This window comes from Barbus barbus, assembly GCF_936440315.1.
Source record: "Barbus barbus genome assembly, chromosome: 14".
Classification (NCBI taxonomy): Eukaryota; Metazoa; Chordata; class Actinopteri; order Cypriniformes; family Cyprinidae; genus Barbus; species Barbus barbus.
The window spans coordinates 25927331-25944137 of NC_136742.1; the positions used below are offsets into that span (position 1 = coordinate 25927331).

The 16807-nt window shown below is 38.0% G+C and overlaps 1 protein-coding gene across 1 annotated transcript in view; it reads left to right on the forward strand.

Annotated features, from left to right (window-relative positions):
• Positions 1–16807, forward strand: part of LOC306880282 (mannosyl-oligosaccharide 1,2-alpha-mannosidase IA-like) — a 118534-nt gene that overhangs the window by 85819 nt on the left and 15908 nt on the right. The window contains exons 6-7 of the mRNA XM_079433725.1: positions 11143–11266; positions 11704–11797. Coding sequence (XP_079289851.1) covers positions 11143–11266; positions 11704–11797 — 218 coding nt within the window. The remainder of the gene's footprint in view (positions 1–11142; positions 11267–11703; positions 11798–16807) is intronic.

Below are 16807 nucleotides of genomic sequence, written 5' to 3' on the forward strand. Positions count from 1 at the left end.
AGAAGATTAATTTTTACAAACCTTTTTTTTAACCATTTGTCCTAATAAATTTCATTACTTTTTTTCCTAAGAAGATTTTCATGGATCCTGCACCAAGACTCCAAGAATTGGACAATTTGATGGCGTATGTTGCATTAGATCTTCCCTACGACTTCCTTCCAAGGACTTGGAGCTCTTTAAACTCCTGAAGTGTGTCAAACGCTCAAGCCATCATCCAGTACCTGCCCTCTTACGCTTCCTTCTGCGGCCCTGAATTCCTGCAAATTCCACATTTGCTCCTTGTTAACTATTCAAGAGGGAAAAGTTCCCCTTCATGCATAAACATGAGTCCTTCGTTACATTTTTTTCCCCACGTTCCCCTTGGTTAAAGTCAAGCAGCCTGAAACCTTTTCTCTATTTTTACTTTCCATCCGTCTCTAAGTGACTTCATACAGAAACACTCGGTGTCGGTGGTATGAAGAGAAGTTTGTCTGCGCTATACATCCTCTTCTTTTACCCTGTCCTGTCGTCAGCCCATCTAGTCATGTGTACATGTGACTTTTGACCTGTTGCTGAAGAGTTTTTCAGTGTCCTCTGCTCAGTGAAATATGTTTCATGGTCATTTTTCCGCAGCTTATCTCTCTTCTGCACTCCATCCTGGATTTTTTTTATGAAAGCTTGCAAAGAAGATAAAGGATTCCCAAATCAAATTTACCGTGCTACCTGTCTGACATCACTTTAATTCCGTTTAACCTCCTTTGCTTCACATAAACTGAAGAGTCCTACGTGCTGCATGGTCAAGAGAAGAGCGAAGTCTTTCAATACAAACCGGTTAAGTCCATGCTTTTAAATTCTAAGCATCTAATTGTAGATATACCCATTTTTGAACATAACCAATATACTGTACTGTACTCATGTCAAAGGTGGAATGGTACAAATTGGGTAAAAAATGTACATGGAAGTTCATTATAGCAATAAGACCGTGCCCTGAGGTATGAGCAATAACTGTTGCTCATACCTCAGAGTATTAATGGGTGCTCACACATATAGGGAGTTAAAATTGGGAAACTACCAATGGCAAGGATTTTTTTTTTTTTTATATTTGCCCATTTGGACCAGTAGTGTTGCTTTTTGCTTGCCTTGCCAGAATTGTTTAGAATTTAGTTTTAAATTATCTGACACATTTTTCACTTTTTATTATTTAAATATTTATTTTCTCTACTGTTTGTGTATGACTTCAATTTGCAGTAAGACAAAAGATAATTTGAATTGCTGTTTTATCCATAAAATTAAAATAAGACTCGTATTAAACTGCATTGAAGTTGGACAAAACATTCTATTTTATTATTATTATTATTATTATTATATATTTGTTTAAATAATAATGTAAAAAAAACATTTCTTATAATATATATTTATTTATTTATTTATTTATTTATTATTATTTTTTTTATATATACAAACCTTTGTTTTTTATTATTAATTGTCCTCATAAATTTTATTAGTTTTTTTTTCTTTAAGGGTTAGTCCACCCAAAAATAAAAATTCTGTCGTTAATTAAAAAAACCCTCATGCTCACTTCTTCTGTAGATGAAGCTGGATCGCGAATGATTCGCGCGGACATAGACGCATTTAGGCAGATCGGGGATCATCGCATTCCTTTCACAAACAAAAGTTACGTTAATCCTCTGCGTCTTCAGCGGCTCAGATGTCGGGAGTAAATAGCGACTGCTATGTTCATTATTACAGCCAACAAAACACCTCAATCGCTTAATCGGAGACATTCTTGTCTTCCCCTGCAACCAGAGTCGGACAGCTCTCAGCTCACTCAGGGCGGGTCTAAGGTTAGGCGGCCTTGTCAATCAATTATCGTGGGAGCAGCCTGCGCCGAACTACGCCATTCTGACAGGACTCTCTGATTTGATTAAAGGGGGTTTTAAAATAGGGAACACTGGGTGAAATTTTATCATTATAGGATGGATGTGTACACACACTTCCAACATACATTTATGTTCAAACAACATGTAAAATGAATTTTGCATCCGATTACCCCTTTTAAAGTGATTTATAAATATTATTAGTATCATTGTGATTTCTTTACAAAGTCAATTTGAAATATAAAGCTGGTCTAGTTTTGTTGATTATTGAGGCCAATAGTGAGTTTTATATATTTGTTTATCATGCTTATTGTTAGTCAGCACAATAAAACACTCTGAGAAGCTTCATCTCTTAATTCATCTTGTTTAAAGACTCACAGCTACAGCCATCAATGAGGCACTTGTATTCACCTCCTTGAACAATAAATTTCAAGGCAATCGCTGTCGGACTTCAAATCACCTGTTGAGAGCAATTTTTCCGTTATTATCCAGAATCCACATGTTTATTTGAGAGATATTGTGAAGAGATTAAAGCAAAGAGTCTATTACAGGTTCTTAATAGGGTGGTACTCACTTTCAGATGTGCAATTTTCACCCAGTGCATGATGTGGGTTCTTACAATTTAGATTGGTAATCAATCACCCAGGGCACCTAGCGACCACATGGCAACAAAATACTAATCTAGTTCCCTCAATGACATCATGTGTATTTATACATGCCGCAGTGAGTCACACCAATGGCATAAGCATGCACGATTGAACAAAAGCACTTAAGAAATTTATGGAGTGTGAATCAACACTAATTTTCTATTGAGGTGGGTAAATGCGCCTTTCACAATGTATTCGTTTCATAAAAAGGCAAGACAGTAACTGCATGACGGCTGCACCTCGCTGAGATGTTCAATGTTGGTTGGGAACGTAAGCTTCATAACGGCGCTTTGAATAGGCCACATGCTGTGTGCTTTTCTGCCATCATTTTCCTCTTTAGATAATTGATGTCCTCTAAATGATATTTTACAATTGTTCACATTTATTTCAGTTACTCATCTATTACGGGCATACGTAGGGGTTACATAACAGGCTTATTTATGCCTGATGGATGCTTTTGATGGGGATTGATGAGGACGTTTCTTCAAAAAAAACCCCAGAAGGCTAAGGCGAGAGGTCGGATAATAATGAGACATTACTCTTCCTTCTCCCTCCTCTGAGAGCCACAGCTCCGTTTGATCCATTTTTAGGACTCTCCTCTCGCCCCGGATGAAATAAAATCGAACAAAATGACGGAAAATTGTTCTACGGTTTAATTGAGCTTTACATTAAGCAGATGTCATGGAGTAAAGAATGGTATAAACGTTTTTTTGCTAATCTCCGTTTTATTATGACAAACGGCCGAGTCGCCACCATGCCCCGGGTGCTTAAACTCTAGCTGGGTAATCAATTCAGAAGACTTGTGCTGTTAGGAATATGTGTGTGATGCGATTAGCCTAATTTCAGAGGCATTTTGCTGTTGCTTATTGCTGGAGCAGTCATAACTGTTACTGATATGACTCTAGCTTTTATTGTCTGCAGACGTTAATGAAAGTTAAACACAAGCACATATCATTTCATTCTGTAGGATCAATATCAGTTTTGTGGGGTTCGACTGCTTTATAGATCTCTGTGATATATAGCATGCTTGCAGTATGTGGCCTCTGGCATACATCAATGAAATGTTAGGTTGTGGGTGAGAGATGGAGAGAATGTCATTGTGAGACTCTGGTCTGATGTCAAACATAAAGGCTAAGTTCTGTAGTAGCCTGAGGAGACATGAGCTTCGGTTCATTTGGTGGAGTTCGTATTTCATTCCAGCACTAGTTAATTATTCAGGCTAATGGTATTTTCTCAGAGCTCTGGCAGATAATTTGTTATGTATCCCTTACTGCCCATTATTAAGTGTCCTACTTCGAGGGACATAGGTCCACATAGAAAGACAGCTGAAAAAGAAGTAGCTTTTAGGACTGTGCGATCCTAACACTACAAAATAATAATAATAAAAATGAAGTGTGTGTGTGTGTGTATATATGTATGTGTGTATAATGTGTATAATATATATAACACATACAGTGCTGCTTGAAAATTTGTGAACCCCTTGCAGAATCTGTGAAAATGTCAGTAATTTTAACAAAATAAGAGAGATCATACAAAATGCATGTTATATTGTATTTAGTACTGTATTACATAAAAGATGTTTACATTTAGTCCACTTTTTGAATTTGAAGATCAAGCTAAATTGTGCTTAAAGGTGGGGTAAGCGATTTCTGGAAGCCAATGTTGATATTTGAAATCACCAAAACAGACACGCCCCTACCCCAAAAGGGTCTCGCCCCTATTTTGATAGCTCCGCCCCACACATACGTAGCCTAAGCAAACCAGGCAACGATTAGTTCGGTGAAACAAAGCAAAACCAATGTTACACCGTGTCTACACCGGACGTGAGCGTCACGACAAAATACTATAGAAGTCATTATAATCAGTGATGCTGTCTACACTGGATGCCGTGCCGCGACATCACAAATCAGAAAACTGTTGCCGCGTTCTATTTATGACATTCTGACACATATTTCAAATGATTTTCCACAGTCGCTTTATCGCGCCCAGTGTAAACAGACAGCGTGCCGCGTCCGGTGTAGACACGGTGTTACTAACCTATCGAGAAGAACCAAAGCAACCTCGGCATCCGATCGCAGGCTGGTCCTAGAGTTCTCTCCAGCGCTGGAAAGCTGATATTTACACGGGTCCTACTTCTTGCCTTATCATTCCGCAGACGTTTTCCTCTTTTGTTTTTTATCCGGCATCTCTATCTTTCTGTCACTCGGCTCAGCTATTCACTGAACTGGTTCAAATATGCAAAAGATGCTGGAAAACTGCAAATTCTGCAGGACATGGTGGATTTTTCTGAAGAACAGCTATCTTACAGTACTAAATAAAAAATAACATGTATTTTGTATGATCGCTCTTGTTTTTGTTAAAATTACTTTTCACAGATTCTGCAAGGGGTTCACAAACTTTCAAGCAGCACTGTGTGTGTGTATATATATATATATATATATATATATATAATTTTTTTTTAAGTACAGTATCCTAAAAAAAAAGTTATGTTTTGATTCAGCAATTTATTTTTAACCAGTTTGCTAAAAAAATTATTTAATTTAGGAATGAAACAAATGAGTGTCCATCCATAAACACAGATTATTTTAGTTTTAATTTAAATAAATTTAGGCATGCAGCAGATATTTACTTAATATTAAACTTTAAGCAAATATATATAACAGTAATTATGTTCTCATATAAAAGTGTGTGTGATAGTGCTGCAACAAATTGATTTTTTCCCCCATACCAAAATGATTACACCAACCGTAACCTGATTTTCTATCAGCCTCTGTTGAAAGTTTGAATATCTAAACAAATGAAATGCATGGACATTTGCTTGCTTTAAAGGGGACATTGGATGCCCATTTTTAGTGTAGCACACTTTGGTTAAAATTCCTCATTGGTTGTGTAAAACACCCTTTTTACCTTGTCAAAAACAGCTCTGTTCACACAGCGAACCGTTTCGGTGCATGTCTCTTTAAATGCTAATGAGCTCTGCTTACCCCGCCCCTCTCTTCCGTTCGATTTGCAAATAATCATAAAAAATTTAAAGCGTGACACTTCTTCTGGAGGTGCAGCTGGATTACTGATCCATCCTTGAGATTGAACTTTTTAGCAAAACCTGCCTTGAATTGTCCCTTGTTCAGAAAGCAGTCTGGAGTAAAATGATTTGCGTTGACATAGTGTAAACAAATTTAGGTGTATTCAGTGGTTCATTACCATCAAGAACAAAACTAATGCACAGCGTCCTCAGTAGGGATGGGCATTTCAGACAAAAATATTATTTGAAAATCACCTGGTATTCGATTATTCGAAAATCGCACCCCTCCCCCACATGCACACACACACATAAGGCTACAGTACACTACACACCCATAAACGGAGAGAGACCATTCACGCTTTCAATCTGTATGTTAACAAACTTTTTAAATAATTTGGGAATAGGCCATCTTATCTCAAGCTATATAGTGATTGTAACGTGCTGAAACATATTAATATAACATAACCGAATGTACGGCACTTATTAACATAATAGTCCATCAACTAGCATTAATTTAACAGCTCATAAGGTTAGGGCATCAAAAATGAGCATGAACATCCCAGATAGCAAGCACATTCGTGCCGATTCCAGCTGAAATGCGGCAATGTCGGCTCAGTCTCGGCATCAGTGAGAAGATAATGGCCCGGAGCCGTGCCGACTCAACAAAACACTTCTGACTGACAGACGGCTTTTTCTCTATGGGCCGATCTCGGTTGAAAGCTTCGCACTCGGTGTAGTTGTGTGTATCTACCTTCGGCCCGAGTTCGTTTTGTCACAGGCCGGCCGCTGCTAGCACAGCTTTTAGGTGTGTTATTGGCAGCGCCACCCTCTGGTTACATGAACCACCACCACAACCACATCAGCACCGAAAACATGGAGAATTATTGTCAAAAAAATTGCACAGCCTATTCTATATTCTATTATTAAATAAACTAATCGAATATTCGTGACCCATCCCTAGTCGTCAGTGGCTCTGATGTCAGGAGAAAATTAAGACTATGTTCACTTTTACATCCAACTACAAAACACCTGCATTGCTTACGAGACATTGTCACTACAGCTGCTTGAGCTCAGAGAAAATGGCGGACAGCGTACAACTGGCTGAGGGTGGAAATATGCTAATACTGAACAGTTTGTCAGTGGTTGTGGGCGGGGCTTAAGCAGTCATATTACTCAGAAAATCAAAATGAGTTGTTATTTGAAAAAAAAAAAAAAAAGTAATTGATGGATTTCTGTCATTGGGTGGTTGTGTACACACTGCTAAGTCACATTTATATGAATTTTGCATCTGATGTCCCCTTTGATGCAAAATTTACTTTTACATTTGTGTTTAGCAGGCGCTTTTATCCAAAGTGATTTACTAAAGAGGAGCAAAAACAGTTTGTTAAAGTCCAGCAAGGCCGTTTCTGACAGGGCACTCAATGCTCAATGACTTGGGACTCAAAACTCAATTCTCCTAAAAAAATGAAAGATATTGAATAATAGACAAGAATGACTTAAGCCTTAAGTATTTACATGAAATTACATTTAAACTCCATGGAACGCCACCATATTCAGTAATATATCACTATTCTTATGTAATTTTCTGTAGCATGGAACTGTAATGGAAGCTTTGGCCCTTGAATATTATAAAAAGGAATTGTCTGTTACAATTAACAGACCATAGCTACATATGAAATATCATGAGAGAACAGCTAATTCTGAATGCGTGAATCTCAGGAAAGAGTTTTTGTTATTTTTGTTGTTTGCCTGGCATCTCTTTTCCCTTCGTTTTCCTACATTTGTGTTAGATGCTTTAATCATCTGTGTAATGAAAAACAAATTGGTTTGACACAGCTCAGGGCTCTACACTGACATGTACTTGGGGCGCTCGTGTCCAGCTAAAAGTGTAGACTAAGAAAATAGAGGATATCCCTAAACAATTGCATTTGGGCACTTTGACTTTGAAAAGCAGGCATTCGCAGTGTAATTAGAATGTAAGGTGTTTCTATTCTGATAGTATTATTTGTTAGCAAGTTTTGGTTAGATGTCACTGAATGCATTTTCACATTCGCACACAGCAATTTCCACACACAAATACTTGCGCTGTAGAGCCCTGCAGCGTGTGTAATGCGCAGAGGTCTGTAGTGCCAGAGGCAGATCAGCGCAGTGTAAAAAATGATGACATTGGTAGCAACACTCCAGAGGTGTTTGCACGCATTTCCTGCTGTGGCCTGAAATATGAGGCCTTTACCTCATTTTTTGTTATTAAGAATTCACTACCAGAGGCTAGAAAATATCCTCTTGGAGTCAGAACGATTGTTCATTAATTATACTGATGTACATGGACTTCTTTGCCATCCAGTTGCATCACACAAAGAAAAACATTCACATAAGACGCCTCCAAATTGAACCGTTAGAGTACTTTAGCAGTACTCAGTTCCTTCTAGCTAGAGCTATTGTTCGTAATTTACTGTCTTAATGACATAAATCTTACACGCTCTGTTTTGTAGAATTAGGCGTTAAAAATAAAGTGGAGAATGTCGTTCTTTTAAAGCTGTGATTACGTATCATTACTCGGCATGTATCTTTGTAATTGGTGCAGACTCAGAGGCCCGCGCTGAGCAGATCTGCTGTCGAAGTAGTAACAGCTGGTCAGGAAACGTGGCTTACTGGTGGCTTCCATTTCCAGGCCGGAGTTAAGTTGTCACCTTTTAGTTGGAACCGTGCCAGTGAAAGTCAATAAAGGCGGCTGTAATCACAGGAGGAAAACACGGCCGCTCTGTAAAATAAGGCCATGAAATCAACTTGGCAACCATGTTAGATGTTTTATTAATGATGTTTGAGTACTGGAAAGAACTTTGAAAAGTAATTAATTCTTGAACCGGTGTATACACTTATTTAGCCATATATTATTCAGTATATTTTGAAAAATTGACACTTAAGACCAGGGTCTCGTATATAATGACGGCTCCGCATGCTTTCGGATTGCTCTCGTGGTATTTTGATGTCATACACTGATCGTCTGCGTGGTGCTGCTCCAAGTTAAACACACCCAGAGGTGTAAAAAGTACTCAAATTTTACTCAAGTGAAAGTACAAGTATCTGGCCAAAAACATACTTGAGTAAAAGTAAAAACTTTAAATTGTACTCAAGTACCTGTCCCCTTGCATTATACAGACTAAAAATCTTTTCATCTGTTCATCTGAAGAAAAAAAAGTCATAAACATCTGGGATGAAATGAGGGTGAGAAAATGATGAGAGAATTTTCATTTTTGGGTGAACTACTCCTTTGAATAGCAAGATGTGATACAGAGGCTAAAACATATTCCAGACAGAATACAAGAATATGCTGAATTAATGAGGAGAGTCATAGAATTAAAACATACAACATTAACGTTGTGAAAGGCCACTTTTTTGTGTTGTCTATTCAACATCACTGTCTAAAACGGGGATGGGGAGCGTTGATCCTGGAGGGCCGGTGTCCCTGCAGAGTTTAGCTCCAACCTTAATTAAACACACCTGGACAAGCTAATCAAGGTCTTCAGAATACGGGTCATTTTTTTCAGGGTTGCAGCTAAACTCTGCAGGACAGTGGCCCTCCAGTATCAACGTTACCCACCCCTGGTCAAAAAGGATAATTCAACTTTGTTTATTTGGGGCATTTAGAGGTTTTTTTTTTTTTTTTTTCTGCAAATATTGATAAATAATTATTTGTGACTAATTAGATTAATTAATGAGCAAATCATGTAATTAAGATTACAAAAATATTCATTGACAGTCATAATTGCTACTCCATTTATCCACTACATGTTAAGAACATCACTAAACATAAATTACAATTTATTTAACATACAATATTCATTTAAACACATTTTTTGGAAATTTGCAACATTTAATTTAAAAAAATCATAATATAAATATATATAATATAATATATCTGTGTGAGTGTGTTTGTGTATATGAAGAGTTCATTTGCAAAAACAGATACAGTATCTGACAAATGAGTACACCCCTCACATTTCAGCAACAATTTGTGTATATCTTCTCATGGGACAATACTGCACAAATGAAACTTGGATATATTTTAGAGTGGTCAATGTGCAGCTTGTATAGCAGTGCAAATTTACTGTCCTCTAAAATTAACTCCAAATACAGTACATGTTGGAGTCCATGTTTCCCTCAATGAACCGCTGCTCGCCAGTACCAGCAGCACTCATGCAGCCCCGGACCATGTTGCTACCACCATGCTTGACTATAGGCAAGGCACTTTTCTTGGTAATCCTCACCAGGGCATCGCCACAAATGCTGGACACCATCTGAGCCAAACAAGTTTATCTGAGACTCATCAGACCACAGGACATGGTTCCAGTAATTCATTCTCTTGGACAGGTTGTCTTCAGCTAACTGTTTGCGGGCTTTCTTGTGAGCCAGCTTCAGAAGAGGCTTCCTTCTGGGACGATGGCCATGCAAACCGACTTGTTGCAGTGTGTGGCGTATGGTCTGAGCACTGACAAGCTGAACTTCCACTTCTGTAACCTCTAAAGCAATGCTGGCAGCACTCATACGTCTGTTTTTTGAAGCCAGCTTCTGCATCTGACGCACAGCACGAGGACTCTCATTCTTTGAATGACCCTTGCGAGGCATGTTCCGAGTGGAGCCAGTCTTGGAAAACCTCTGTATGACAGTGGCCATTGTACTGTAACTCAGTTTTAGGTTGTTACTGATCTTCTTATAGCCTCGGCCATCTTTGTGGAGAGCAACAATTCTAATTCTCAAATCCTCAGAGAGTTCTGTGCCATGAGGTGCTATGTTGAACATCCAGTGGTCAGTATGAGAGAATTGTACTCAAAGCACCTAATTTTAACTGCTCTAATATAAGATACACACATTTTTATAGTCCTGTCAAGCTGACAAAACCATGAACATGATGAATAGAACATGTGGCTTTGCATGGTTAAACGACGTATAGCTGTTATCACTTAGGGTGTACTTACTTTTGTTGCCAGCTTTTTTGACAATAATGGCTGTATGTTGAGTGATTTTCAGAGGACAGTAAATCTGTACTGCTATAAAAGTTGTACATTGACTAATCTAAAATAAATCCAAGTTTCATTTCTATAGTATTGTCCCTTGAGAAGATATACTAAAATGTATGTGTTGAGATATACTTCATATGTATGTGTGTGTGTATATATATATATATATATATATATATATATATATATATATATATATATTTATTTGTTTGTGTAAATGTGTATGAGTATGTGTGCAGATAGATAAATATATCTTTAAAAAAACTTTACAAAGAAACTACTTTAAAACGTAAAAAAAAATCTAAACCTTTGAACTATAGTGTATATTTATATAAATGTCTATTTTTATCTATGAATCAACTGAAATTCTTACCAGTAATATAAAAGCCTTGAACCCAATCACGTCTGATGGTTAAAATAAAGGTCTGCCTTTCTGTTTCATTCTGAAATATGACAAATTACATGAGGTGCTTGTTCAAAATGACCAATTTTGACTATTTGAAAGTTTTTAGAGCAACACATAATGTATATACACACAGCTCATGATTGCAGCGTTACTGAAGTAAACTCAATCTCTCTCTTTCCTCTTGCCCATGCAGTGGGATCGGCAGAAACTGGCCATGGGCGTCAGGAGGAAGCAGTATTCTCGCCGAATACGGGACGCTGCATTTGGAGTTCATGCATCTCAGCGAGCTTTCTGGGAGACCAGTTTTTGCTGAGAAGGTGAGAAGCAGTTCAGGCGTTACGCCTTTGCAGTGCATTAAACACAGCACTGAACTAAAAGTGACCCAGGAGCGGCAGTCATGAACTGTTAGAGGAGCTGACCAACAGTGACCCAGGATGACCTCTGCTCGTAACCGTTATATTGATGCTCGTTTCGCTGCAATTCTCAGATCTGATTCTCCCCGAATGAATCGGCTGACCTGACCTGCAATATAGACACAGACAAATGACACTATTACTAGCTCTGAATGAGGCTGTACAAACTGTGAAAGTGACCTAGTCTGTAGATTTATGAGTCCTGTCCCCTGTAGGAAGACATTGGTCACATCAAAAAGGCTGTTTACTGAATTTCCAATGGCGTACTGTATTGGATGAGCTTATCTATGGCTTAATAATTTGACATGATGATATAAGAGATACGTGCTCTGCCGTTGCAGGTAATGAACATCAGAAAGGTGCTGAATCGACTGGACAAACCTCAAGGGTTGTACCCGAATTACCTGAACCCTAACAGTGGACAGTGGGGCCAGCGTAAGTCCACAAACACACACACACATACTGAAGAACTTCAGAAGAATACACAGAAACGTAATATTCTAAAGACGTTTTCCCAGAAATGTCATGATTAAAATGAGCGTCTTTATCCATAAGTTGTCCAGCCAAATGTTTTCTCTGAGGGGAATTGATTTACAAGTGTTTCTCTTAGAGATAGAGCGCTGATTGTACACAAAACACTCTTGTGGTGACACTCAAAGGCAGATTCAAGAGAATATTTGTAGTGGATTGACAGAGCTAAACTTTAGGACGTGATGCATGTTTTTGGTGCTGATTTATTATGTATTGTTGTGAATGCAAGTTTATGGTGTTGAATTCAGCAGGGAGGCACACTGAGACACACACACACACACACATGCTGGCTGTTTGTTGAGTCTGTAACACGCCATCAGGACACATATTCTCTTTAGGGCCTTTAAATTAAAGGATTCATCAAAAAATGAAAAGGTGATATAATATATGGTTTTCAAAATTAATTATTTATTAATTATATGAAGCTGGCAGCTAGAGTTTTGAATATTGTCAGTCAATAAATATAAACCTTTTATATAATATAATTTATACTACGGGGCCGTTGAATGCTTGAATCTGATTGGCTGACGAACGTTCTGAGGTGTGCAATTATTTTCAGGGAAACGCACGGCGAACGTAGTTCCAGGCAGCTTTCTTGACCGCATTACAGTTCCATATCACTTCGCATCGTTGTCAGCGCTGCCCTGACGATTTTATCAGTTAGCCTAGTGTAGCAACTTAAAGGCTACACATGACATTTCTCACTAGCGAGGTAATAACAGCGCTGCATCTTAAAGCAGACTTACAGTTTAGAGACGGTGCTTCAGAACACTGTTGAGGGACACAAAGAGGTAGCCTAATTCATACAAGCTCTCTCTCTCTCTCTCTCTCTCTCTCTCTCTCTGTTTCTCTTTCTCTGTGTCTCTGTCTCTCTCGCTCTCTTTCTAATAACTTCATTATTAACTGCATTAGTCTGCTATCAACGGCTCAAGCCTCCATTGCCAGCTTTAAAATGACGTTTTGGAACTAGCAAAAGAGTCGTTGGATGAGATGCGGAAGAAATAATCCTACTCACAATAGCGATTTAAGTAGAAAAACCGGACGAATCCCTTGAAATATATAATCTGATCGATGTCTTGAGGTGTGGCAACCGTAGTATAAGCGGAATAATTGACTCCGGACCGTTGAATTATTAGAAAAATAATGCACACCCGAGGTGTAACGGCCACTCCGCTTCGCGTCGTGGCCGCATCACCACCTCGGGTGTGCATTATTTTTCTAATAATTCAACGGCCCGTCGTCAATTATTCCTTACATAATTATTACTTTTTATATATATTCTTTATATGTGTGTGTGTGTGTGTGTGTGTGTGTGTGTGTGTGTGTGTGTATATATTTTGTATTTTTAGCTTATATATAGAAAGATAATGTAAACTAACCAAGGTTTGTATGTATAAAATCCCTGAGGGCAAAGCAGAATATTGTTTACTTGCAACTGAGTTTCTTTTAAAACTTTGAAACCAGGATTCACTCAAACTTTGTCAAAACCTGTAACAAGTTATTCCTATAGGAGCCTGGGAGCTTTTAAACGAGACTTTGCTCACCAGCAGACTGATAGAAACTTTGCGTCTCCATTTGGAGTTGTCGATTACAGCCAGCCTTTGACATTTTTGGGGTGCTCTGGGGCAGATTTATCTGTGGGCATGCCATATGAGACTGAGGCTAAGCCGTTGGCAACCCTGAAACTGTCGATAAATATCGACTTTCTCACCACATCTGTCTTCATTCTGCTTTCAGGGTTAATTATGCAACACAGGCATAAATATACACACTCTTTTCCTTACGTTCATCCTGTAGATGACACACACATCAGTGGTTTGTGATATTTTATGCTGGTCCCACAGCAGTGAGGCCTGCTCTGCCGCGTTAGCCGGCTTTCATGCTGTCCTCGCTCCGAGGGATTTATTGGCGGCTTAGCGTGGAGAAGCAGCGCTGTCTCAACTTCATGGTCAGCGATGACGCAGACGCTTTATGAAGAAGAGCCGGAGGAGAACAAAGATACTGCAGTGTGTGTAGTTGGGATAACACAAACGCATGAATTCTGATGGAACGGAGCGAAAAAAGAGACCGGCTTTTGAGCTGTCAGAATGTAGCAATCCGAAAACCAGTTTTCTTTTTTGTGCATCGGACCAAGTCTTTCTTTTTTTTCGCTTTGACAAAAGTCGTTTGTTTAGACGATCGTAAACAAAAATGATTTGAGAGGGCAGCAGGCTGCAGGGAAGATGGGATGACAACGTACGGCTGCACTTAAAAATAGCTGTCAGTCTTTTTGCTTCGCACAAGTAGCCCAGAACAGTCCTGAAGGGCTTTCCATATGGGTCAGTTGTCATGTTTGGGTTTGAGCAGCTAGTAGCTCAAGGGTTGACCTTAATGAAACAACAACATGAATCAACCATCTTATATATTCCACAGTCTACCTCGCTTTTATCTTCTTTTCTCATCGTCGTACATCAAACTTAGTTTTACATTGGCAGAAATTCTTGTTTCAAAGTTTCTTTCCAGTTTAGCATCCTATATGGGACTTGACAGAAGTTTCAAAAGCTTGTAAGCGGTCTTATAAGGTTGCATCCTAACAAAATAATCTCATAATAGGAGCACTTGCAGTAACTTTTTATATTTTGTATTATAAAGAATTAAAAAAAATATTTTACATTTTTATTTATTAATCTATTAAATTTAGTAATTTTAGTAAAATGTAATTAATGAAATTGATAACATTTAATTTCAGTTATAAATTGATTAAAATAATTATTAACATTAGTTTTAAATATTTTTCATATTTTCATTATTTTCTGTGTGTGCATGTGCATACAATAAAAGTCAGTGGTGTCCAGTGCTTTGATTTGACAAAAGCAGTTTAGACGTCCTTCAAAATATCTTCTTTTGAGTTCAACAGAAGAAAATGTCATACAAGTTTGGAATAAATAATAAAATTTGGAGTAAATGATGGCAGAATATTGCTCTCAAAAATTCATGAATTAATGAGTTATTCACCTTCATGTTATTTTCTTTTGTAAACACAAAAGAAAGTGTGATGGTGTGTGCAAAGACACGAATAGACCCATATTTGCGTGGGGCGATGCAAATTGAGCGATGAGATTACAACGAATGCGCTGTATTCACCTCAATTGCGTCTTTCGCACAAGTTGAAAATTTTAACTCGAGTGGGAAATTCGCATGACGCATTGTCACGCAAGCCAATCGGTGAAGAGCTTGTTGACACATCTGGTTGTATCAGAAAACAGAGAGCAAAAAAGAGTTATTATAAAAAGAGTTTGTATAAAAGAGTTTTGATACACCCAAGTGATGCAAAAAAAAAACTTCCCACGAGTAATCGCTAGTATCGCGATGCGAATATTCGCTTTTTCTTTTGGTGTGTATACACCGTTAGGCAGAATATTTGAGCTGATCTTTTCCCTATGAAAAAAAGTAGTTAGTGATATGTATTGTCAAGCTCCAGCATGGACAAAAATGTCTCACAGAAATAGTCTGACTTTTTTGCAAGTTTTCTGAAGCCACGTTGCCATGTCGTTGCATTACACTTGTAGCCTCACCCACAGTGTAATCACTTCACATGTATTTGCATAAACACTGAATATGTTCTGATTGGCTGTAATTTTGTCACTTTGAATTTTGCTTTTGGTGAGGACATGCTGTGTTGTGACTATGGATGAAATGTGGGGCTATGAGCATTCGACATGCATGAGGTCTGTTTCAGGGCTACTCTGTGTGCTTCAGTGCTGTACAGAGAGGCTTCACCCAGTGTCTGTTGGGTAAAAAGCTCAGCTGGCCTTCAGGTTTTGCTCAGGAAGCACTGCCAGAGCTGACAGGAAAACTCCTGTTTCCTGCTGTCAAGTTTTTGCCAACAGAAAACCTCACAGGTCCTTTGCAGTGAAGCCCTCTTACCACCAACACGGGCGAAATTTGGAGTTTCTGTGTGATGTGTGTGAACTGTTATTACAACAGTGGGGAAAAGTCATCTTATGTGACTAAGAAGTTAAATCAGGTAGCCCGCGGGCAAATCCAGTCTGCCACGAGTTTATCAATGACCTCCTGCTAAAGTCTTTTTAAGACTTTTTTTTTTTTTGAGAATTCAATCGCTGCTTCTGTGTCCGCACTGCAAGAGAATGAAAAGACATCTCCCATTATAACTAAAGCACTGAAAAAAAACTCCTCTTGTCACAGTCACCGGAGTGATCTAGTTTTGTTGTCACTTTGCTTGCAGTGCAGACTTTTATTTTAATATTGTATTTTTAGTGTATTTTTATTTAAATTACACTACCATTGAAAAGTGTGGGGTCAGTATTTTTATTTTTTTGGCAGGGATTCATTGAAGTGAAAAAGGCTTTTGCATTGCTATAAAAATGTATATTTCATATAAATATTGTTAATTATCAAAAAAAAAAAATCAGATTATTTCTAAAGGGTCATGTGACTAAAGACTGGACTAATGCCTGCTGAAAATTCAGCTTTGCCATCATAGGAATAAATTGCATTTTAAAAATGTATTAAAATAGAAAACAGTTCTTTTTAAATTGTAATATTTCATAATATTCCAGTTTTTACTGCATTTTTGATCATATGAATACAGCCGTGGTGAGTATAAGAGACTTCTCTTAATCTCACTGACCTCAGCCTTTTAAATGTACTTTTAATTGATAATCATATTCATTCACAGAAGGTTTCTGAATTCATTAATTCTTATTTCTATTTTAATAATTGTGAAGCAAAGAGTATGCAAATACTGTCGTCGTGATTGGTTAAACGGGGCAGACCTTTTACAGCATGTCCAAATGTGTGCGTTTCATTTAGTAACCTAAAATTTAAAAAAAAGCATCAATTTAAAATAATTTATAACAACTGATGCATCCAATTAGAGGGAGATGGTTATCCCATGGTTAATCCATTATGGAT